Source organism: Lactuca virosa, chromosome 1, assembly GCF_052849685.1.
Source record: "Lactuca virosa cultivar CGN04683 chromosome 1, Lactuca_virosa_CGN04683_v6, whole genome shotgun sequence".
NCBI classification, from domain to species: Eukaryota; Viridiplantae; Streptophyta; class Magnoliopsida; order Asterales; family Asteraceae; genus Lactuca; species Lactuca virosa.
In genome coordinates this window covers 167,263,103-167,289,928 of record NC_136426.1, presented here as the reverse complement: position 1 = coordinate 167,289,928, position 26,826 = coordinate 167,263,103, and the positions used below count along the sequence as shown (strand labels likewise).

General features: G+C 38.2%; 1 protein-coding gene across 1 annotated transcript; it reads left to right on the top strand.

Moving 5' to 3' along the window:
- The first annotated feature begins 3,220 nt into the window (after positions 1-3,220).
- LOC145123595 (uncharacterized) lies at positions 3,221-4,627 on the top strand. Its single transcript, XM_079058803.1, has one exon. The coding sequence runs from the start codon at positions 3,221-3,223 to the stop codon at positions 4,625-4,627; it is 1,407 nt and encodes a 468-aa protein (XP_078914929.1).
- The last annotated feature ends 22,199 nt before the right edge of the window (positions 4,628-26,826 follow it).

The following is a 26,826-nucleotide window of genomic DNA, read 5'->3' as shown; positions in this document are numbered from 1 at the left end:
AACTCATGGTCATGTCGTGAGAAACGGGCTCAACCTGGTCCCGACTCAGTCACGATTCAACTAAATCTCGACCTAGCTTAATCTTGATCCAACCGGTCATCGCTGTTAGATGCATTTTATATGCATCTTTTAGCACAATTTCCTATGTATTTCATTATAAAAAGCTAACTAACTTTCAATTATTCTTATGTATTTCGTGTTTCATGATTAGTTTGAAGAATGCCCGTACTGCTCACTTTTGTTATGACTTTTCAGGGTAATTGGAGCACATGGATGATTGCGTGAGTTCGGGTTGCGTTAGTGGATGCTTTGGAGCTTAACTGGAGTCTAGACCAAGGAAGGATGTCGGGAAATGATCAAGAACTGCTTGGAAGGAGGAACGAAGATCAAAAGAGTCGAAAATTAGCCCATGCGATCGCACCTTGTCTCCCTGCGATCGCAGGTATGCCTTTGCGATCGCAGGTTTGGTCGCAGCTTGCCTTCGTGTTTTTTTCGTGCCAAAAAATTCATCAGCCAAGGAAAAGTGATACATGCGATCGCAGGTTGCGCTTTTGCGATCGCAGGTTGGTCAAATTGAGTCGAAATGGCAACGTACTTCATTAAAAAGTCCCATGACACGTTTTGGGTGATACATGCGATCGCAGGTACGGCGATTTGACAGCTAGATGTATAAATACAGCCCCATACTCATCCAGTAACCCTAATTGGCGATTCCTGGCGATTCTAAGGCAATTTTCAAAGGGTTTCAAGTGAAGAACGCAGATCTAAAGGAGACGATTCAATTTATATTCATAGTTTAGTAAGATTTATCGTTTACACTTTATTTCAAACTGTTTGTAATCCGTTTTTAGCCATGTCAGGCTAAAAACTCAGATTTCAGTTTCGCAAGACGTAACCTTTTCGTATGATTAATCATTAGGCACTATGTTTGACTATCATTACTGTTTATTTTGATCAATTCTGTGTTATATTGAGTGTTTGATTTTGATTTCAATTTCTGTTGGCCACTTAAATTGTTTGTGAATCATTCTAGTCTTCTAATTGTTTAGATCCGTAATTGTCTAGATTAATTGGTAAAAAGTGACATATATTAGATTAATTCTGCATTTAGCGTTAACTCTAATATGAAATGATCAGACAAGTTTTTACGCCTCCGAGCTTATGAGAGGTATTGAACTTTACTGGGAAATTACACTGTGCCTAATGCAACTTTTCTTAGTTAATCAAGAGCTTGTTTGATTAATTTAGTAAAAAGTTAGGTTTAATTCAAAGAACTTATTTTGATTAAATGATTTTTGTAATGGAGGTCATTAGAGCTTGTTAATGAACTTTAGTACCAGTTTAAACAAGTGCATAGTCAAATATTGTGTTAAAGGTTAATTATATGATTATGGGAGTCACCGCGAAACTGGAATTACTTTCTCTTATTTGAATTTCCACTACTTTAAATTTAGTCATTCTCTTGTCATTTTCAAGTTCTATTAGTTTGATTTTCAGAAATAACCCCCCCCCCCCCCCCTTTATGTTTATTGCACTCATCAAGAATTATTTCACGCCTTACGCAAAGAGGTGTTAACTTTTGGACGTGTCCCTGAGGATCCGACCCTGCTTACCTGTACTACCTATTAGTGCAATAGAGCAGTTTAATTTATATTTTTATTTGTTAAAATTATGCACGACAGCGGTCTTAACAAATTGGTGTTGTTGCCGGGGACACGGTAAAACAGTAATAGTTTTATGCCAAGATCTTCACGTACAGGTGATCTGCTTTTTGATCCAGAGATTGAGAAGACTGGAAGGAAGCTAAAGAAGGAAGCAAAACTTCGAAAGCAACAAGCAGAAACCTCAACCTCACCCGCACCACAAGGCACTCCCTTGTGGAACGAACCTGAAGCCTCATTTCAACCTTTTCTAAAAGCACCACCTACCTCACCAGTTAACAGCCCGTTTAAAACCTACTCCTAATCATCTTCAGACAAACTCGAACTCACAGACTCTTCTGAAACTGAAACTGAAACATAATTCATCATGAGTGAAAACAGAGACGATGCTGAAAAGACGCTTCGAGAATGGGAAACACAAGAGGTTACCCAGCAACCTTTGTGTATCACCTTTCTAGAGGCTCAAAACTTTGAGCTCAAATCCCATTTAATACATTTTCTGCCCCCGTTCCGAGGCCTTGAGAATGAAGATCCTCACAAATTTCTCAAGGAATTCCATGTCGTCTGTTCTGGAATGAAGCCCTATACGGTTACTGAAGACCAGATCACATTAAGGGCATTCCCCTTCTCATTTCAAGATGCAGCAAAAGAATGGTTATATGACCTCCCGTATGGTTCAATAACAAGCTGGAATGAGCTCGCCAAGCTTTTTCAAGAAAAATATTTTCCTAAGGCGAAAGTGTCAAATCTGCGCAGAGAGATTCTATGTATAAAGCAAGGCAAAAGAGAGGATCTCCATACTTATTGGGAGTGATTCAAGAACCTGTTAGTCCGATGCCCACAACATGGCATTAGTGATTATCAGTTATATCAGTGTTTCTGTGAAGGATTGATACCTATGGAGAGGCGACTTATAAATGCATCAAGTGGAGGGTCACTTTCAGACATGACACCAACATAGATCATGGCATTAATAGAGAAGCTGGCCAATGAATCAAAACATTCAGCAACTGAGGAAGAGTGGTACCCAGACCATCCAAGAGGAGTCAAGGAGATGAGCAACGCCCACCTGGAATCCCAGATTTCAGAATTGACTAAAGCTGTCCGTTTGTTGACAAAAGAAAAAGGTATTGAGCCAAAGGTCAAACCTTGTGGGATCTGCTGCAAAAACCGGGCACCCAACTGATATGTGCCCACTACTTCAAGAAGATAATGAATCTGTGCAAGCTATGGGAGGATTTTAGCAAAGGCCATTTGATCAACATCGCAACAACCAAGCTTGGGGAGGGCCTCAAAATAACAATTTCCAGCCAAGACCTCAACAGAACTTTCAGCAAAGAAACCAATACCAGGCTCCACCTGGGTTTCAGCAACCTTTTCAACAAAATCAGCACCAAAGCAACTTTCAGCAACCACTTGTTCAGCCACAAGCTAGTAGTTCCAGCATGTCTTTGGAAGACATAGTTAAAAGTCTTGCTACCAGTACCCAAGCTTTCCAGAATGAAACAAAGTCCAGCATCAAAAATCTAGAGTAGCAGGTATCACAACTCGCGAACTCCATGAGCAAACTAGAAGCACAAACCCAAGGAAAATTCCCATCTCAGACTGAGAAGAACCTGAAGCACAATTCTTGTGTTGTCACCCTCAGAAGTGGTAAAAAGTACAAAGGACCAGATCAACAAGAAGGTGAGGAAGAAGAGATCGTGGTTGAGCAAGAATCGGAGGCAACTAAAGAGGTGCAGAAAAAAGATGGATCTGCTGAAGCTGAAGTGAAAATTACCCCTCCTCCTTTTCCCTCAAGACTGAAAAACACGAAAAAAGAAAAGGAAGATAAGGATATTATGGATTTCTTCAGAAAGGTTGAGGTAAATATTCCCCTTCTTGATGCAATTAAACAACTACCCCAATATGCTAAATTTTTGAAAAAATTGTGTACTTCAAAAAGAAAGTTAAAAGGAAACGAAACAGTTAAAGTAAGTGAGAATGTTTCAGCTGTCTTACAAAAAAGGCTACCCCCAAAGTGTAAGGATCCAGGAGTATTTACTGTTCCTTGCAAGTTGGGGAACCTTTCAGTGCCACAAGCTATGTTGGACTTAGGAGCTTCTATAAATGTTTTTCCATATTCACTTTTTAAAACTATCGGGGTAGGGCCTTTAAAAAGAACAGGAGTCATCATTCAGTTAGCTGATCGTTCTCTGTTGCACCCAAAAGGTATGCTGGAAGACGTTTTGGTTCAAGTGAATGAACTTATATTCCTAGCTGATTTCTATGTTTTAGATATGGGAGATGACGACTCACCAAATTCAGGTTCCATTCTTTTGGGGAGACCATTTTTAAAAACTGCCAGAACCAAAATAGATGTTTATGATGGTACCCTTTCAATGGAATTTGATGGTGAAGTTATCAACTTCAATATTTATGATGCCATGCGTTACCCTGATGATGTTTCAGCCCTAAATTTCATTGATGTAATTGAACCATTATCTACAGAATATTTTGAGATTGCTAACCGTGAGTCACTAGCATTAGTGCTCCACAGAAATTTGTCTATTAATGCAGCTCAGGTTCTATCAGAAAAGTATGTGGTTTATAAAGAAGTTCAAGAGATGGCAGCTCATATGGACCAACAGAGAAAGTTGAGGTATGGTACCCAAACTCTTAAGTTACCAGTTTCTAACTCCAAGCTTTTTCCTTCTGTAGTGCAAGCTCCCATCTTGGAGCTAAAGACACTTCCAGAACACCTAAAATATGCATATCTTGGAGAAAAAGAAACATTACCAGTTATCATATCCAACAAGTTGTCAGAAAAAGAAGAGTTACAGTTGATCAGAATTTTGAAGGAGTATAAAAGTGCAATTGGGTGGACTATTGCAGACATCAAAGGACTCAGCCCATCTTTATGCATGCATAAAATTTTGATGGAAGAAGATTATAAGCCATCGCGGGAAGCTCAACGCCACCAATGATGGAAGTGGTTAAAAAAGAAGTTATGAAGTTATTGGATGCTGGGATGATATACCCAATTTCTGACAACAAATGGGTCAGCCCAGTTCAAGTTGTACCCAAGAAGGCTGGAGTGACAGTGGTAGAGAACTAAGAAGGAGAGTTGGTTCCAACTCGGGTTCCGAACGGATGGCGCGTGTGTATTGACTAAAGAAAATTAAACGCAGCCACCCGAAAAGATCATTTTCCTCTCCCATTTATAGATCAGATGCTAGAGAGGCTTGCTAGAAAATCCCACTACTGCTGCTTGGATGGATTTTCAGGTTTCCATCAGATTCCAGTTACTCCAGAAGACCAGGAGAAAACGAACTTCACCTGCCCATTCGGGACATTCGCGTATAGGCGTATGCCCTTTGGACTCTGCAACGCACCCGCTACCTTTCAAAGGTATATGGTTAGTATCTTTTCTGAGTATGTCGAAAATACCATAGAAGTATTCATGGATGATTTTACCATCTATGGAGACTCCTTTGATATTTGTTTGAAAAACCTCACAAAAATTTTACAAAGATGTATAGAAACAGACCTGGTCTTAAATTTTGAAAAATGTCACTTTTTGGTCGACCAATGTCTGATTCTTGGACATATTGTTTCAAAAAGAGGTTTGGAAGTCGATAAAGCAAAAATAGATGTCATAAAAAGCTTACCCTACCCGAAGAATGTTCGGGAAGTGCGTTCCTTTCTTGGTCATGCAGGGTTTTCCAGGAGGTTTATAAAAGATTTTTCAAAGATATCAGTTCCCATGTGCCACTTACTGCAAAAAGATGTTGAATTTGACTTCAATGAAGATTGCAAGAAGGCTTTTGATGTGCTGAAAAATCTTCTTACATCTGCCCCCATCATTCAGCCCCCAGATTGGAGTTTACCATTCGAGATAATGTGTTATGCCAGTAACACTGTTGTTGGAGCTGTTCTAGGACAGAGAAAAGACCGGGTTCCCCACGTTATATATTATGCATCAAAAACTTTGGACAGCGCCCAAGAAAATTACTCCACCAGAGAAAAAGAGTTGCTGCCAATCGTCTTTGCTTTGTAAAAATTCAGATAATATTTGTTGGGCACGAAAGTTATAATCTTTTCTGATCATGCAGCTATTCGGTACCTTCTTGCCAAAAAAGACTCAAAGCCAAGGTTGATTAGATGGATTTTGCTGCTACAGGAATTTGATATAGAGATCAGGGACAAAAGCGGGAGAGAAAATTTGGTAGCTGATCATTTAAGCCGACTCACTCCACCTGAAGACCCGACACCGATCCACGAAACATTTCCTGATGAGCATATATTCGCTATCCAAAACCCTCCTTGGTTTGCTTATATAGTAAACTACTTGGTCTCCAGAGAACTCCCTTCAGATCTCACCCGAGCCCAGAAAGATAAAATAAAGGAGGCGAAAAGATATGTCTGGGACGAGCCGTATTTATGGAAACACTGTGCTGATTAGGTGATCAGAAGATGTGTGCCCCAAGATGAAGTCAATTCTGAATTTCTGCCATTCAGCAGCTTGTGAAGGGCATTATGGTCCACAACGAACCGCACACAAGGTCTTGGACAGCGGTCTTTATTGGCCTCATATTTTTTGTGACTCTTTTCTATTTTGCAAAACTTGTGAAAGGTGCCAAATGACTGGGTCCTTGACATCTCATAATCAAATGCCACTTACTCCAATCTTAGTATGTGAAATCTTTGACGTTTGGGGTATAGATTTCATGGGTCCGTTTCCGCCATCTTTTGGGTTTGTGTACATCTTACTTGCTGTGGATTACATGTCCAAATGGGTCGAGGCAAAAGCTACACGAACAGACGATGCCAAGGTTGTAGTTGATTTTGTCAAGACAAATATATTTGCTAGGTTTGGGACACCAAAGGCCATTATTAGTGATCGGGGCATGCATTTCTGCAACCGCACCCTCGAAGCAGTCCTCAAGAAATATGGTGTCACACATCGGGTGTCCACAGCATATCACCCGCAAACTAACGGGCAGGTTGAAGCTTTAAACAGACAGATCAAGGGCATTATAGAGATAAGCATCAATCCAGTCAAGAAAGATTGGAGTATTCGATTGGATGATGCGTTATGGGCTCACCAGACAACATACAAAACTTTTATCGGTATGTCACCATGTAGAATTGTTTTTGGCAAACCTTGTCGATTACCGTTTGAATTGGAGTAACGAGCATATTGGGCTGTCAAAAAAGTTGAACATGAGTATGGATGAAGCTGGTAAGAAAACAAGATTGGATATTCAAGAGTTAGAAGAAATCTGGAATGATGCTTACGAGAACGAAGCAATCTATAAGGAGAAGACGAAAGCGTTTCACGACAAGATGATCTCGCGAAAGGTATTCACTACCGGTCAAAAGGTACTCTTATATCACTCTCGTTTCAAACTTATTTCCGGTAAATTGAGGTCTCGTTGGGTGGGACCTTTTGTTGTTACTAACATGTTTGATCATAGTGTTATAGAAATCAAGAGTGAACAAACAAGAAAGATTTTTAAGGTAAATGGTCATCGTATCAAACCATTTTATGAAGGGTTTCAAGTTACAAATGAAGAAGTGGAGGTAGTCGAGGTCCCGACTTACCGCAATTGAGGAAACCAAGTAACAATGTCGAGCCAACGACAGTAAAAACGGGCAACTTGCCCGGAGGCAACCCGAGCGTTTGTTTTGGTTTGGGTTTATTTGGAAACTTCTTTTTAATTTTTGTGTGTTTTTAGCTACTTAGGTCGTCCCATTTTAACTGAATCGTGTTTTTAAAATAAAAAGGAACAGAGAGAATTTGAAAAAAGTTGAAAAAACGCAGTTTTGGTGGAACCTGCGATCGCAAGTCCTGTCTTTGCGATCGCAGGGTATGATTTTTTTAGTCGTAGGAAGTCATCGAGGTTTTTTTGGAACATTTTTCACAAAAAAAAGCAAACCTGCAATCGCAGGTCCAGTACATGCGATCGCATGTATCAGTTTTTAGTACCTGGAACACTTTTGAACAATTAAACGATCGATTGAAGCATATTTAATAAAACATGTGATCGCAGGTTCTACACCTGCGATCGCATGTATCAAGTTTTTTCATTTTACCATTACCTGCCTCGAGAAAAAAGCCAACGGTCATTTTTTTAAAACCTGTGATCGCAGGTTCTCCCTTTGCGGTCGCAGGTTACGTTTTTACTATAAAAATCGATCGCAAACCTCATTTGTAACGACCACACTTCAAAAATTCTCTCTGGATTTCACTACATTTCGAGTTCTCTCACCAAAAATCAATCAAATCGCTCATTTTGCATCCAAAAAAAGCAAATAAGGTATCAATCTCTTTTGTTTTACTCATACAACATCTTTACGGTAACGAAATCATGTTTTCACGGTTGAAATTCTCCAAAAATCTCATTTTGTTCATTTGAAATTTGAATTTTTGTGAGTTTCTTTTTCAGATCTACGCTCCGTTGGTAATCCGCAGGCCACAAAAAGTAGAAACGTTTGCTCATGACGCAATTCAGAAGAGATTCATCCGGACGAAATTTCAAAAATCAAAAATTTTTCCGGCACGAAAAATATACAGCTGGTCAGCGCAGTCAGGTATTTTCGTTCTGAATCTGAATTTTTGTTTTTGTTATATATTTGTGCGGGCTTGCGTATCTGTGTGGGAGTAGTTAAAAATAATTATTCTTGCTTGATTATTATTATTATTTTTACCTGGAAATTGTGCCTACCTTGTCCCACTTTTGACTTGAAAAATGTCCACTAGACCCTCCCGTTCACACAGACAGGTTGACGCTCCAGAGCCGTCATACACTGTCCAGGTAGACAATGTCACTGTGGATTTAGGTTCACAGGTTGCACTCGACTGTTACCAGCGACTTCTCGGCCATGAGATTTTGCCACAAGTCTGGGCCCCTAGCCACACACTAATGCGGGAACTCCATATTTATGATGGTGTTCACGTTCTTTTTGCCAATATTGGCTGGGAGCGCCTATTATCTGCAGATTTTACCACTTATCCCTTACTGACCCGAGAGTTTTTAGCTACGCTTAGTTAGGTAAATCATGAGGGAAACTTAGCTTTTCGCATTTTTAGCACCCCTCACACTATTCACGTGGACCAGTTATGTACTTTCTTCCATACCCATATCACCAGTTTATCCCAGCCCGCCCCTGCTTTTTACGTACGCGAGTTTTGGTACTCCATTACCGGTTTGGAGTTTTACGATTCATCCCAATCCGTCCAGACCAGTATTGTGCACCCTGTTCTCAAAATTGCATTGAAAATTATATGCAATATTATTTATGCACAGCTTGAGACTACAAAAATCGGCAAAGTCGAGCTTTTTCTTTTGTGGTGCATGATCACCGGGTCGCACCGCCCGCATTTTGGTGATACTATCATCAAACGTTTCCACAGAGAGATAGCCCTTCGCACCGGCGGTGCAATTCGTTGTGGTGGTTTGATTTCTGTCATTGCCCGCTCCCTCGCGGCATAACAAGTCCCGGGGTACACCTTCTTTACGGGTGACACCTTTCTTTTGACCCTGCAGAACCTTTGGGCAATGCACATGCTACGTACAGCCCCAGGTGGGTATGTTTGGATGCAGGGTCAATCCACTTATTTCAAGGTCACTGGTCCTGATGTCATCGCCCTCGCTGATCCCATTAGCGAGACTGTGTGGGTACTTCCGTCAAACCTTCCACCACCTCTTCGCCCACGTAGGTCACAACAGGCCCCGCGTCCATATTCTGATCGACCATCTTCATCTACTATGCACCCAGATTACGCAGACGCCACACCTATCTCCTTTAGCCAGCCTGATCCCATGCAAAGTGACTTTCATGATCAACCCCCACCCACCCAGCCATCTCACCCTGACCCCAACTCCCCCTTCACTTAGCAGAATTATCTTGACCTCCGTCAGGATATTGCTTCTCTTCAGCAGACTATGACTGGTATCCGCCTAGATTATCAGCTTTATAGCTCTCAGGTTACCGACTATCGTGGCGAGCTCTTAGGTTTGCGCGACGATTTTACCGATTTCCGCGACGATTTCTTCCGTCGCTATGCACCCCCGTCAGAGTAGTTGTCTTACACTCCTCCCTAAGCATTGAGGACAATGCTTGATTTTAAGCTTGGGGAGGGGATTTCCTATCTTTTTGTAAAAAGTTTTTATTTTGTCATTTTTATTTTAAAAATCCAAAAAAATTAAAAAGTTTAAAAAAATCCAAAAAAAAGATTTTTCATTTATGTTTTTATTTGTCATTTTATTTCTTCCTAGTTTTTTCTAAAATATTTTCATTTTATTGCATTTTGCATTTGCATATATATATATATATATATATATATATATATATATATATATATATATATATATATATATATATATATATATATATATATATATATATACAAGATGATGACACTCTTTACATACGATAGCTCCATGAAGTAGGATATTCAGAATTTAAAATGAAAAAAATCCGAAGCGACCTGATTGTTATTGGAAGTGTAGAATCAGATGTCATAACCAGGGGACCCAAACACCGTGATTCGAGACCCCAACTTCAGATAATAATAAAAAATGAAGTACCGAAACGTTCTTGTGGGCGGTAATAACAGCTTTAAGATGATTTGCTTATGAATGTTTAGAAAGAAACTTGATTGACAACTCTGGACCCACATAACATGACCCTATTTGTTGACACGCGTTACCCTCGTGGTAACAGAGAGATTAAGTATCAGATCCACACGGTTGAAGAAAGAAAGAAGAAAGGGTACAACATCATATCTAGTACCCAAATCAATAATTTTAAACGCTCAATTGAAGAAATTTCAAGAAATTCCAAAAATAAAGATTGAAGAATTCAAGCTCAAAACGAAGTACAAATCAAAGTTCAATAAAATTAGAACCCGTTCAAAGTTATATCTGGCGAATGAAGAACTGTGTGATATGATACTTGTGGCTCTCGAAAAAGTGAAAGCATAGAGCTCGGGCTCCTATGGGGGTTGGCCCTTGCTGCTCCGGCGAAAGCTAATTTGGTCATGCGGGTTCTTAAGGATGCGTCGATCCTGATTCTTACTTATCTAGTCCTAAGACATGAGATTTGTACTGTGTTATTTTCGCTCATAAGGCTAATTAAGGTATGAATTTCAATAAAACTAGGGTTAGATTATTGGGTTACACTGTTTCGTGGTCTTCCTTACTTTGGGAGTCTGTGATGCATGAAAGGTAGCAGGATGGTTGCTTAGGTGTTAGTGATTGGAGCCCATTATCGATGTAAAGTCTGATCGTGTAATAAAAAAATATAAAATATAAAAAGTGAAAAAGAAGCATGTTTCATTTTAGTTGTTCATTTCTCATTTGCATATTATTTTTGTTCATTGTTCATTTTCTTTATCTTTGCATGCATATTTTATGTTTAGCTTTGGTAGTTCTTATTATTTAGGTTTTCGTTTTTTAGTTGACGTGTGTCTAGGTTGTCCCGTTATTTCCCTTAGCCTCAATTCTGTTTTCAAAGTTATCGTTTCCTTACTCGAGGGCAAGTAAGGTCTAAGCTTGGGGAGGTTTGTTAGATGCATTTTATATGCATCTTTTAGCACAATTTCCTACGTATTTAATTATAAAAATCTAACTAACTTCCGATTATTCTTATGTATTTCGTGTTTCATGATTATTTTGAAGAATGCCCGTACTGTTCACTTTTGTTATGACTTTTCAGGGTAATTGGAGCACATGGATGATTGCGCGAGTTCGGGATGCGTTAGTGGATGCTTTGGAGCTTAACTGGAGTCTAGACCAAGGAAGGATGTCGGGAAATGATCAAGAACTTCTTGGAAGGAGGAACGATGATCAAAAGAGCCGAAAATTAGCCCATGTGATCGCACCTTGTCTTCCTACGATCGCAGGTATGCCTTTGCGATCGCAGGTTTGGTCGCAACTTGCCTTCGTGTTTTTTTCGTGCCAAAAAATTCATCAGCCAAGGAAAAGTGATACATGCGATCGCAGGTTGGCCAAATTGCGTCGAAATGGCAACATACTTCATTAAAAATTCCCGTGACACGTTTTGGGTGATACATGGGATCGCAGGTATGCCCTTATGCGATCGCAAGTACGGCGATTTGACAGCTAGACGTATAAATACAGCCCCATACTCATCTAGTAACCCTAATTGGCGATTCATGGTGATTCTAAGGCGATTTTCAGAGGGTTTCAAGTGAAGAACACAGATCTAAAAGAGACGATTCAATTTCTATTTGTAGTTTAGTAAGATTTATCGTTTAGACTCTATTTCCTACTGTTTGTAATCCGTTTTTAGCCATGTCAGGCTAAAAACTCATATTTCAGTTTCGCAAGTCGTAACCTTTTCGTATGATTAATCATTTGACACTACGTTTGACTATGATTACTATTTAGTTTGATCAATTTTGTGTTAAATTGAGTGTTTGATTTTGATTTCAATTTCTGTTGGCCACTTAAATTGTTTGTGAATCATTCTAGTCATCTAATTGTTTAGATCCGTAATTGTCTAGATTAATTGGTAAAAAGTGACATATATTAGATTAATTCTGCATTTAGGGTTAACTCTAATATGAAATGATCAGACAAGTTTTTACGCCTCCTAGCTTATGAGAGCTATTGAACTTTTCTGGGAAAGTACACTGTGTCTAATGCAACTTTTCTTTGTTAATCAAGAGCTTGTTTGATTAATTTAGTAAAAAGTTAGGTTTAATTCAAAGAACTTATTTTGATTAAATGATTTTTGTAATAGAGGTCATTAGAGCTTGTTAATGAACTTTAGTACCAGTTTAAACAAGTGCATAGTCAAATATTGTGTTGAAGGTTAATTATATGATTAGGGGAGTCACCGCAAAACTGGAATTACTTTCTCTTATTTGAATTTCCACTACTTTAAATTTAGTCATTCTCTTGTCATTTTCGAGTTCTATTAGTGCAATAGAGCAGTTTAATTTATATTTTTATTTGTTAAAATCGTGCACGACAACGGTCTTAACAAATTGGCGTCGTTACCGGGGACACGGTAAAAAACTAATAGTTTTATGCCAAGATCTTCACGTACAGGTGATCTGATTTTTTATCCAGAGATTGAGAAGACTGCAAGGAAGCTAAAGAAGGAAGCAAAACTTCGGAAGCAACAAGCAGGAACCTCAACCTCACCCGCACCACAAGGCACTCCCTTGTGGAACGAACCTGAAGCCTCATTTCAACCTTTTCCAAAAGCACCACCTACCTCACCAGTTAACAACCCATTCAAAACCTACTCCTCATCATCTTCAAACAAACCCGAACTCACAGACTCTTCTGAAACTGAAACTGAAACAGAATTCATCATGAGTGAAAACGGAGACGATGCTGAAAAGATGCTTCGATAATGGGCAACACAAGAGGTTACCTAGCAACCTTTATGTATCACCTTTCCGGAGGCTCAAAACTTTGAGCTCAAATCCGGTTTAATACATTTGCTGGCCCCATTCCGAGGCCTTGAGAATGAAGATCCTCACAAATTTCTCAAGGAATTCCATGTTGTATGTTCTGGAATGAAGCCCCATATGGTTACTGAAGACCAGATCAAATTAAGGGCATTCCCCTTCTCAGTTCAAGATTCAGCAAAAGAATGGTTATATGACCTCCCGTTTGTTTCAATAACAAGCTGGAACGAACTCGCCAAAACCTAGATCTATAAGATATGATACTCAAGGGATTTAGAGAATCCATAAAGTTGCAAAATTTATCTCTTCAAGCCTTACTAACCACATCATAGGGGCCAAATCATGACATAAAACCTAGAGGTAAAGAGGAAAGCATAAAAAGATGGAAACTTGAGGACTTACAAGGAGTCCAGAAGATGCACACAAATAAGAACAAAATACGAGTCCAAAGGCAAGGTAAGAATAAGAAAGGGTTTAGCTAATGGAGATATTACCCCTTCCGGGAACCAGTAACAAACCAAGACCGATCAATATCCGAACGGAACGGATTCGAACTTCTCCTAGAATAGTTTCCGGTGCGAAATGAAATTCATAGGATATATATATATATATATATATATATATATATATATATATATATATATATATATATATATATATATATATATACAAGGCACCACAACTTCTTCTCCTTCCTTCAAAACCACCAAAACCTTCAAGAATGAGCTCAGAAACTTCAATGGAGATTAGGGTTAGGGTTTTATAAGGTTTGAGAGTGATGGAAGCTATAAATTAACCCAAAAATCGAGTTATTGGGGTTTAAATACGACGGTATTGAAGGTCATAGCCTTGGGTTGTAGCCTTCCTCACGTCCTGACCGCATACGTGTCACGTCGTGACCACAATATAGATACGCGTTCTTCACTCTGTCTTGTCACATAGTGATATCCTTATAGTTACATCGTGAAACTTGGTATTCCTCAAAAACAATGCTTTTGACTCCTTAATACCCTAAACCTATCCATTCTGGAAAACGGGTGTTACAAATGGCGTTTTTATTTCTGACCTTGTCTTCCCTTCTTACTTTGGCCCGTTTTCTTGAAACTGTTGTCCTGCAAATATTGCAAGTATTATCCACTAGAACAGTGAAATGGAGTGATACGAACCCCTGTGTGGCTCATGTGAGACATTTTGGCCAGACATATCAAAGGCATTTCAGATCAACAACCAAGTAACTAGGGATTATCTGTTTTATTGTTTTAGTTTTATTTTAGGAAAGTTTTGGTTTATATTTGGAAAGTTTCTTGTTATGGGAAATAAGTATTAGAATTGGTTTAGGATTATGTTTAGTAGCAGGAAATTATAAATAATGCTCTATAACTTCTTTATTTTTCATGTTTTTATTAATAAAGTTGGAGACTTGTTTTGAGATAAACTAGTACTAAAAACAGGGAAAGGACGAACTTTTGTTTCGTTCCTAGGGGACTGAATCAAGGTTCATATTATTTGGTATCGAAGCTTTTCAAATTTCTAGGGAAGTGTGGTACTGTTCATCGATACTCTTCATAGGTACTGTCCAAGGCGGATTGTTCATCATAAATCACTGTTTCGAAGTTACTGTTCATTGATTATTTATTTTCATCAAAACTTCGATTCTTGTATTAAGATATCAAAAACAAACACTGAGAATATCACAGGTCTAGAAGCCGGTGTTGTAGGTCTGGACGCTTGTAAGGCAGGGGTGGAATCCAATATCACTATGATTAGAGAAGAAGTAGAACTAACTTAGAAGGAGAACGCTCATTGGTTTAAGGAAATCTTATAAGCAATCGACACACTCGCAAAAACAATCAATGGAAAGAATCCCAATAAAGAACAAAGGGCACGTCAACTGATATGGAGTTGTGATATTTTAATGGGAACCCTAAGTTCGTCAAACAATACGATTTGATTCAAGACGAGGAAGACACGTAAGTGGAATTCGAGTTTGGATCCTTTAAAAGACATCCCCGAAACAACAGACCTAAGGGGATGGGTTATGGTGGGGGCGTGTTTTGAAACCTGAATGCACCAATTTTTAAGGGGGCGACGTGTTTGGTTGGATTTATAGAGCGGAGCGCCTTTTCGAACTTCAAGGGATTGGAGAACGGGACCAATTACGTATAGCTGCCATTTGTTTAGAAAGGGAGAGCTTGTCATGGTATTGATGGAGCCATAATTGGAAGTTGTTCCGTTCACCGGCAGAACTAAAAGAACAACTACTGGAATGCTTCCAGCTATCCGGATAAGGAAACATGTATAAGCAGTTTCTAGAAATCCATCAAGAAGGAACGTCTGGTACTATCTAATCAAGTTTCAATGTATGGGATGCCAACTTGGTGACATACCTGAGAAAGTACTAACAATTAGCATATTACAACTAGCTAACCTAACAATAGCAACGTGTAACATCCCAAAATTTCAACCATAAAATTTTGAAAATTAGAGTAAAGGTTTTACAAGAAGGATTCTTTCATATTCATTAATAAATAGGAAATCATCTTGCATGTCACAATAACATATTCACAGTAAAAATGCAAAAGCAAACTATGCAACCGACTAGAAAAAAAATATATGTTGCAACTTTCCCTTCATAACTACTAGAGAACATTTACAGACTTTTAACATGTCATATTCACTAGAATACCTCAACCCATTCTTAGGAAAAGTTCCAAGAGAAATCATGTCATCTTTCATATTTGTTACTAAAATAGAAAATCATCAAGGAACGTCACAAAGTATTAGCTTTCACCATGGGATTTCACCGAAAAGGAACACCGCAAATCTTAGTGAACGTATTCGAGGATTTTTTGCTTTTGTGCTGACCAGAACTGAACTTCACCATGTGTTGCTTTCCTTTGAGATAAGCTTCTAGAATTCTACTTCTCTAATTATTTCTCCACCAACCAACCCTTATTTATTGAAGATTGGCATGCCCTTCTCTTTAATGTCCCCCAATCTTTGATGATATAACTCTTTGTTATCGTCATGTTGTTCCAAGAATTGAGATACAACCACTTTTTCTCTAACTATAAAGCCTTCTAGAAACAAATTAGGTATTATATCTATACCTTCATAGCTTCTAGAGCATGTTTACAGACTTTTAACATTTCATCTTTACTAGAATACCTCAAACCATTCTTAGCCAAAGTTCCAAGAGAAATAATGTTCTTCTGGAGATGAGGAACACACCAGCAATCGATTGTTCAAACCATACCATCGTGCATTTTGATCTGCATTGTGCCACTGCCCTTGATATACTACATCCCTTCATCACCCATCTTCATAGTGAGATTCCATTACTTAAAAGATTCGATATATTCATGAGTACATGTCACTTAGAGAGATGAAAATGAATCTAACATTCAAGCATCTCCAGAACTAGAAGTACATATAGGCAAAGCGTCGACTATGTCTCCTTCATCTAAACTTTCCTGAACCACAACAGTGTTGTTATTAGTTCTTGTTTTAGCATTGAAAATTCCCTTTTTAACACCCCATTTTTATCGTTCGGTAGAATTCAATATAAACCATTGTTTATAAATTCAAAGTAGATATATATTACTCTTTAGCCCAAATAATCATCATAAACATGTAGGAAACAGTGACTCGATTTCTATAGATATATAGAACGTTTAAATCCGACTTCGTATGAAGACGTTATGCTTCTTCAAAGTTTCACGATTAAACCGACACAACTCAACGTATCTTAAAAAGTGAAATTTTGATAGATTACTTATTAGCTTAAGTGATCGAAACGAAAGTCATAGTAGTCGTAAAACCAAGAGCGTGCATGTAACAAACGTCCAAATCTGACTTTGTGAGATGAAGTTATGATTTTTCAAAGTTTCAACGTAGCAGTGCGGGCCCAGAAATCGAAATTCAAATCAGTTGATTGTTAACTGAAACAATCTAAACGAGAGATGAAGATCTCATAAATATGATCCCATCGATATAAAGATAGACGAGAATGGAGTATGAAGGAGTTATGAATTTCTCACAGACGTTAACAGTCTAAAATAGTCTAAATATGACTTTTGTTAGGTCAAAAATTAGATGTTGAGACCGTAATTAAAGTTGTAGGGCTCGTCGAGAGGAATCTGGGGATATAAATAACATCGAAAACGAAGCTAGTATGCAAAAGTTATGGCCATCCGAAGATCTGCAAGCAACCTTCTAGGCTGATGACGTGGCACGACCAGGTGGCACCACGTGGTCTGGTCGGCCGTCGTCTCCTCCAAGAGTCAAGGTGTCATGGCACCACGAAATTTACACACGTGGCACCATGGATTTGTAACACATGTCGCCTTCTAGAAGAATAAGATGTTGGCTTATCAGATCACGACAGATGGCGAAATAAGGGAGGTGCCAGCAAGGACCGAGTGTGTGACACGCCTCTTGGCCTTGCACGACACACCTCCTCCACCCTATATATATCCCTCAGAAAATCCTTCATTCTCACCCCAAAATTCTATATCTCTCAACAATATCTCTGGTCCTTTAACTCCAAATTTTCCATAGTTTTAGAACATTTTTGCGGCGCTCTAGAATATCTAAGAGGTCGACAAAGAAAAGCTTTTAGTATCAGAGTCTTGTCCGCGACTTTTCTGGTTTTCGCTAGAACTCTCTGTATGTTAATCTACGCTTGCTAGGCTTTTGAGTGTAACTTATATTTATAGTCGTAGTCCTTATTATGAACCTATAAATAAGATCTATCAGTAATTCTAGTTATAATACTGATTGATTTACTTATGGGAGAGGTGATTAGAATGGTCATGTTGGCTTGGTTGTTGGATTTCAGAAAGGCTATACGCCGAAATGGTCTTGCCTCTAAATTGTCTGGTCTCGTTGATCATTATTTAATTGAATTCTCGGTAGTCACTGGGATTAGTGAAAGATCTAGTTTCATTAGCAGATCATCATATAAATTAATAAGTTAAAGTATTGTAGGTTAATACTCGTTAGGCATGTTGACCAACAATGGGTCGCCCAGGAAGCTATTAATCTTCTAAAAAATTGTCCAGGTGAGTTATATCAATATACTATGTAGTATAATATATGTCCATGTATGTTAGGATGGAGAGCTAGTAGAGTAGAAAGTATAAATATGCATGTTTTAGTAGAATCTAATGTGCACTCTCTATATGCATAATTGTTGTGATATTAGATCTAGGTCGAGGACGATGGTGGAATGGTTAAAGTGGCCAGGAACCAATAGACCCATGTAGCTTTAGTTAGGGGATGGCGGTGGAACCCTTAAAGACATCGGGAGCTTATCCCTATATATATATATATATATATATATATATATATATATATATATATATATATATATATATATTGGCAGAATGTGAGCCATTGTTTATATGCATGTATATGTATTGTGGTGTATGGTATTTTGGGTAACTCACTAAGCATAACTCTTACCTAGTTTTTTATAAATGTTTTTCAGGTACTAATATGAAGGGCAAGGTTCGACTATACACACGCGCATTCGCTACATGTTTCCGCACATTTTAATCACACTCTGATATATTTTAATAAATAAAAATGAAAAATTAACCTTGAATTTCGAGACGTTGCAAGTTGGTATCAGAGCCCTAGTTTGAGTGAACTGGATGAACACTCATGTGATTCTATACTCAAACTAATGATCTAAGTAATTAACAAATATTTTTTTTTAAAAAAAAAAAGAGAGAGAATAATACAAAATGGAAAGAATGTGCTGCATGCAGTTAGCCAAAGCTCAGAAAGGAAAGTGATTCCAAAAATATCCATATTTCTTATGTTTGTTGATATATGAAATGTTAGAAATACATGCTCGTATATACCCTAGGGATCTTTTTGTAAATTGCCAGTTAGGGATTTGCTTGTTATTTGTTGCTTAGAACCTATATTGATATTAATTAGTTATTCGACAAGTACGTTAGGTTCCATGCTCCCAAAACTAAATAGTTTTCGATTGCCTGATTTGGTGCTATTGCACAGCTCTCGTTTTAGTCTAACCGTCATAGTATCGGATATTTCAGTCGACAGACTGTTTGATTTTAGAGGCATGTAATCGTATTTGTCCATTAATTAGTTAATATTAGTAAAAGTTCTTCCTCAGATAATAGAAGATAGAAGTGGAAAGGAATCCTAGAAGAATAGTATAGGAAATTTAATATACACTTGATAGAGCATATATGCATAAGATAGAGTGTCGGTAGAGACGCAAGATCCGAGTGAAGTGTAAGAAATAAATAATCGGGTGCTTGAAGCACTATGTGGGAAAAGACCTTCCAAGAGTAGAGTGTAGTGACTTAGAAACCTTGGAGCAATTCTTGGGTCCAGTATGGATAGGTGTGGAAGGTAGTATAGGCCCATAGTACTCGAAACACAAGATCCATACAAGAATTAAGAAAAGTCACGGAGTTGCTAAGGAACTATAGAGGATTCGAATATACCTTTAAGAGTTAGTTCGAATTTGTATCAACCCATTCCCGTTATACCTTCAACATGGTAATGATCACAAGAGCAAGTGGGTCGGGTTTTGGATCTGAAGGGTCAGGACTAAGCGTGGCTGAGATACACAATTGGATAGATGCGGTGGTATCAACAGCTATAAGAGAAATAATTATGGAAATGTTCGGAACTATAAAAACTAAACTAATCACCCTGTTTAATGAACGGTACGTTGTTGTTGCCAGTACCGCTGCCGCTGCTACTGCAGCTTCACCAGGAGAGAAGGAGATGCCTTATTGAGAGTTCAATAACACCAAGCCCCCAGAGTTTGATGGTGTTAGAGATCCAATCATTTCCATGATGTGAATCTCAGATGTGGAAGGATACTTATACACTTGTGCTTGTCCAACGAACCTGAAGTTCAGAAATGCACAAAATCTTCTACGTTTAGGAGCAAAGGACTGGTGGAACTTCGTCACTAAGAACTATTCACCGGTAGAGAAGAGTGCAGTGACTTGGGAGTAGTTTGTGGAGAAGTTCAAGGAAGAGTATGTTCCACCAATAGATACAGTGTGACTCACTCAAGAGTTTCTATCACTCAAAAAAACTACTGAATCAGTGACCGAGATCACCAAGATGTTCACTAAAAGGGACTTACTCTGCCTAGAGTATGCCTCACCAGAACATGTTCAGATGTCTCGATACGTAAGCATGCTCAAAACTGACATCAGGGAATCCATATCGAACAATCAATATAAGACCCTAGTAGAAATGCAAGAGCATGCCAGGAGAAGAGAAATCGAGTTGAAAACTCAATGAAAGGAAAAGAGGCAAACTCCAGCTCCATCCCAACCAACAACCAAGAATTTCAAGCACGATGAATCAAGGTCTGGACAACAGAGATGTCCTCGGTGTAACAAGTGTGGGAAATCCCACAAATGATTTTTTTCGTACTGTAATATGCTACCAGTACGGAAATGAGGGACATTACCGCAAAGAATGTAAGCGGGGAGCACAAGGAGTGTGTATATGTTTCTGCTGCAACCAGATAGGTCACATCAAGGCCAGTTTTCCTCTTCTAAATCCATCAAGCGCAATACAAGCTCCATCTCCTACAACTTTAAGGATAACCAATGGATAACAAGGCAGAGTTGAGCCCTTCAACTCATGGCATAGGAAGCACCAAAGTTCATAGTTGGTTGTTCTTCTGATCGAGGAAAAGCTCTAGCATGAATGCGATCGAATCAGGAGAGATTAATAGTACTTTTATACTTTAGCTAAACCCCATGTAATATATGACAGTGAAGTTATAATAAAGATGGAATATTAACTCTATAGTTAGTACATTGTGATTGTCACGATCTTATCCTGTTTTGATCATGCTATGTAAATATCACTTACATTTGGCACAAGTAGTAGTTCTACGATAAGAATATCAAAGGTCATTGGATATGACAAAATAAATTTCTTCAAAGTCAAGGAGCTACAGATCACATAGGCAGAGCTAGCCTAGACTTTAATCAGGAAGCAACATGAAATGGGTAGAACCCAAGTAGGGGAGAAGTGACCCATAGGACGAAAGTGTGAAGAGAAGTTCAACTTTCGGTCTCTACATTAAGGACAAGAAGGATACAACCCAAGTAGACAAAGGTATTTCATTTAATTTTTGGTTAAAGAAAAAAGGAAGTCTTCTGCTAAAATTATCCATAGGCTATGAGCTTCTTAAGGAAATTTTGGTCTTTCCTCCCACGCATCAAATAGGATTTAGGAATTTACCGAATTCCCGGGTTCGGCTCAGACAGCCAAGAGAACCTGATAGGTTTGTGCCTTCAAGGATGTTGGATTTATTCTCCCAGCTGACGATCGGTAGATAAGAAATTCAGTAGGTCGAAACTATCACCATAAAAGCGTCAAGTACTCAAGACATATACCAGACTTAGAGATTAAATTTAAACCATAGTAAGGATTTAGTTAACCCATGCCAAAGGATTTTAGTAATAGGATCAACGTTGTAACGCCCACAGATTCGGGCTAGTCAATTTAGAGATAATAAGCGTTAAAAAAGACTTTTTGGTAGAAGATTATATAGAATATATAATCTTAACCAAACTATAGTATATGTCACAAGGATTTCGTGCATATAAATAATGCTGAAATCTGACTTATGATGAAGAAGTTATGACCCGTCGAAGTTTTGCGACAAAACCGGCACGACATTGTGTGTCGTAAAAAGTGAGTTTGCGGTAATATACTTTTTATACTTAGCGATCTAAACGAAACTCGTAGTATACATTAAACCAAGAGCATGCATAAAAGAACGTCCAAATATGACTTCATATGAGGAAGTTATGATTTTTCTAAGATTTAGCATAGCAGTGCACAACCTGGAATTCGAATTTTAGATCGACCGAATTTTAGCCGACACAATCTAAACGAGAATCGAAGATCTCGTTAATAAGAGCTTGACAATAAAAAGATAGACGAAAACGAACATCAGATAACAACGTTATGAATTTTTAACGGACTTTACCTGTCCAGGCCTGTTAAAATATAACTTTAAAAATAAAGTCAAAATTATCCGACGGAGTCTAAACTAAAGTTGTAGAGTACGTCGCCACCTATGCGTGGATATAAAGAACGTCGAAAACGGAGCTCGTATGTGAAAGTTCCGGAATTTAGAAGTCGGGAAGGAGCTGTTGCGAAGAGGGTGACGTGGCCGAATCTCGACCCTAGCTTGCTCCCTACGGTCTTTGCTTTGGATCGCAACACGTGCCCCCTCGTACGTGGAGCGTACCGGGTACCTGCAGCGTACCTCCGAGGAACGCCCAGCGTAGCTGCACAGCTCCTCCTATAAATAGGATGCGAGGGAACCCCCAAATCCGCACACCTTAACCCTTCTCTCTCTCTAACTTCTCTCTAACCCCTCCCAACCTATATTACTTACCAAGTGCTAAGAGGAGAGACCCGGAGTTCCAGAATGCTCCGAGAAGAAGAGCTTTTGGCTCGGAAGTTCTGTCCCCGCAGAGTCTGGTTCCTAGCCAAACCCCTTTGTAAGTGAGTTATGCTTACCCTACGCTAAGTATAACCTAGGTTTAAATTTATTATCGTTATTATCAACTTATAAACAATATATGATCTACTATTATAACTTATATAAGTGTCGTTATAATATCTTTTTAACTACTCGTGGTATGGGGAATCAAGTTTGAAGGGCCGCCTGGGTTGTTGGATTTCAGAAGTGCTATAATGCCAAAATGGTCCTGCCCTCCAGTGTTTCATGCCAGGCCCATGTTTGTACATAGTAGTTGAAAATTATTGTTTAACACTTATATAATACTAGAAAACAATATTGCTCGACTAATAATTAGTCGCAATAAATATTAGACTAAAATCTAGTAATAATGATACCAGGTTTCGTCGAAGGAAAATAAAATTGTTAGAAGCGAAGCGTTGCCCGTGTTTGGAGTCATCACTTTAACAAGTGAGTGCCTGAAATATTTGTTATTGCATGAAATACATGCAAAGAGCATATATGATGGTTGTGTGTGAAATATTTGTTATTGCCTGAAATACGTGTAAAGAGCATATATGATAATATATGATGGTTTAGGATACAGAGTAAACCTAAATTAATTGAGATGAATATTGTGTAGTATCTCCTTATTAGTACGAGTGAGATATAAACGGAGGGCATAACTCCAAAATTTGTCTTTGATCCGTGAGCATGGATTAGACATAGTCATTCGTCCCTAGTCCGAGAGTATGGATTGGGTATAGTCATTTTTCATTGATCCGAGAGCATGGATTAGACATACCTGATCCAGGAGTATGAATTAGGTAAAACTGTTAATTTTAGATCCGAGAGTATAGATCGTTTTATTTTGAGGATCGACGGGTGGGGTAAAATTGCTTATATAAGGTGAAATTGTATATTACAAGATCTAATATATATATATATATATATATATATATATATATATATATATATATATGTATGTATGTATGTTAAAGCATTGTGGGATTGAAATCCCTATGTACTCACCAAGTTTCCCAACCTGACCCACTCAGTTTATTTGTATCACAGGTATCAATGCGAAGATACATTACACTGAGAGATTAAAGGATATGTAAATCATTAGTGTAAATGAAAGCAAGGTCAGTTTATGCTTATGTTTCTGTATTGACGATGACATCCCAATGTTTTAAAATGAATAAAATACATTTCTTTGGAAATGCTTTGATAATATATTTATCATGTTTTTGTGGGAACAAATTCCGCGATACTATTCTTCAAAAAGGATACTCTAATTTTAAAATAAACATAGATAAAATTTTTAAAATGACCGTGAATTTGGGGATGTTAGAAACGTCAAAGGAGAGATTGTTTTCATTAGTACGATTAGATACACATACGAGGATCCCGTTCAAAAAAAGACTATGCCCATTAAGAATATGGTAATACTTTCGTGTAACTTTAGGAATCAGGTAGACTACATATTTGGTATAGTTATTCCTTTTAGTAGTAAGTGAAAAACTAGAACTGAATCTTTAGTCAACATGGGATAAAAATTAGACATTAGTATCCGTATAGTATAGGACTTCTAAATCATACGCGGCCACAAAAGTTCAAAAGGAAGAGCTTTATATTGAGTCTGTCACCAGTATTTGAGCATTGGTGCCCGTGTTTTCAAGACCAGTAAACCCATGATAGTAGTTTTGGTTAAAATTCAGGATACTGGAACACCTGAACTAGGTTGGAATACTGTTTGAATCTAGAATCGTGTGTGTTCCCTAAGCCTTTTAGAGGCATGTTCTGGAAAATTGGTCCCGTTAAGATGCCATAGAAAGATTTATATCGTTAATCACTTCATAGCAAGTAGACAGTGTCGACATTTTACGTCTGAAGGCGATGGTCCATCGTAGCACCTAAGATTCTAGAAGTCTAGACCAATGAGTTTCCAGATTTGGAAGACTTCGCGAGAAGTTTAGGAGTACGTCTAAGGTATAAAATTAAACGAAGTTCTATGACTAGATGAATACAAATAGACAAATTAAATACAGCAATGTTGGCTTGATCTAAGGTTGATCACGTGAAACCTCCGGTAAGTTAGTGTGTGTGCATTACCCTAAGGTGCATTAGGAGGAGGATTTCAGGGACGAAATCTTTATAAGTGGGGGAGAGTTGCAACACCCCATTTTTATTGTTCCGTAGGATTCAATATAAACCATTGTTTATAAATTAGAAGTAGAGATATATTACTCTTTAGACCTAGTAATAATCATAAACATGTAGGAAACATCGATATGATTTCCTTGGATATACAGAACGCGTAAATCTGACTTCGTATGAAGAAGTTATGCTTCTTCGAAGTTTTGCGATTAAACTGACACAAATCAGCGTATCTTAAAAAGTGAAATTTTGATAGATTACTTATAAGCCTAAGTGATCTAAACAAAATTTGTATTCGTCATAAAACTGAGAGTGTGCATATAAAGAATGTCCAAATCTGACTTTATGAGAGGAAATTATGATTTTTCGCAGTTTCATCACAGCAGTGCGGGCCTAGAAATCAAAATTCAAATTAGTTGATTGTTAGCCAAAACAATTTAAACAATAACTGAAGATCTTGTAAATATGAACCCATCGATATAAAGACAGTTGAGAACGGAGTTCGTATGAACAGGTTACGAATTTTGCACAGACTTTAACAATCTAAACCAGACTAAATATGAATTTTTGTTAGAGTAAGAATTAAATGTTGAGACCTTAATGAAAGTTGTAGAGCTTGTCCAGATGAATCTGGGGATATAAAGAATGTCGAAAACAGAGCTCGTATTCGAAGGTTATAGCCATAAGAAGATCTACGAGAAAACGCCTGGGCTGATGAAGTGGCACCACCAGTTAGCGCCACATCGCATGGCCGGCCGCCCACTCCTCCAAGAGTGAAGGTTACGTGGCACCACAAATTTGTGACACATATGACCTTCTATAGGAATACGATGTGGGCTTATCGGATCACGATATGTGGCGAAAGAAAGGAGGAGACAGGAAGGACCGAGTGCACGGCGCGCCTCCCTCCACTTTATATATATCCCTCCATAAATCCTTCATTCTCACCCCCAAAATCCCATATCTCTCTCTACAATCTCTCTGGTTCTAGGAGATCCAACTTTTCCTTAGTTTTAAAACATTTTAGCGGAGCTCTGGAAAATCTAACAGTCCAACAAAAAAGAGTATTGAGGTCCTATCCGCGACTTTTCCGGTTGTTGCTAGAACTCTCTGTAAGTTAAGCTATGCTTTCTAGGCTTTTCAGTGTAACTTATATTTCTAGTCATAGTCGTTATTATGAACCTATAAATAAGATTTATCAGTAATTCCAGTTATAATACTAATTAATCTACTTACAGGAGAAATGTCTAGAATGGTCATGTGGCTTGGTTTTTGGATTTCAGAAAGGCTACACGCCGAAATAGATTCGCCTCCCTACTATCCGGCATGACTGATCTTTATTTAATATAACTCTCGGTATTCATTGGGATTAGTGAAAGATCTAGTTTCATTAGCAGATCGTCATAGAAATTAATAGGTTAAAGTATTATAGGTTAATATTCATTAGGCGTGTTGACCAACAATGGGGTCGCCCTACAAGCTACTAGTATTCTGAAAATCCGTCCATATAAGTTATCTCACTATACCATGTAGTATAATATATATCCATGTATGTTATGATAGAGAGCTAGTAGAGTCGAAAGTATAAATGTGCTTGTTTTAATAGAATCTAATGTGCAGTCTCTACATGTGTAATTGTTATGATATTAGACCTAGGTAGCGGACGATGCTGGAATGGTTAAAGAGGTCGGGAACCTATAGACACACATAGCTTTAGTAAGGGGATGATGGTGGAACGGTTAAAGAGGCCAGGAGCCTATCCCACTATATATATTGGCGGAACGTGATCCATTGTTTGTATGTATGTATATGTATTGTGGTATATGGTGTTTTTAGGAACTCACTAAGCCTAGCATTTACCTAGTTGTTTATAAATGTTTTTCAGGTACTCATTTGAAAGGCAACGTTCGACTATACACACGCGCATTCGCTACATGTTTCCGCACAATGTAATCACTCTCTGATATATTTTAATAAATAAAAATGAAAATTTTGCCTTGAATTTGGGGACTTTACACCCTTTTTGTAGTTGTAGGAAATACCTTATGTTGTGCCCTTTTTCCTTACGGTTATAACTT

Coding starts and splice junctions, on each gene's coding strand:
- LOC145123595 (XM_079058803.1), top strand. CDS start 3,221: ATGAGCAAACTAGAAGCACAAACCCAAGGAAAATTCCCATCTCAGACT.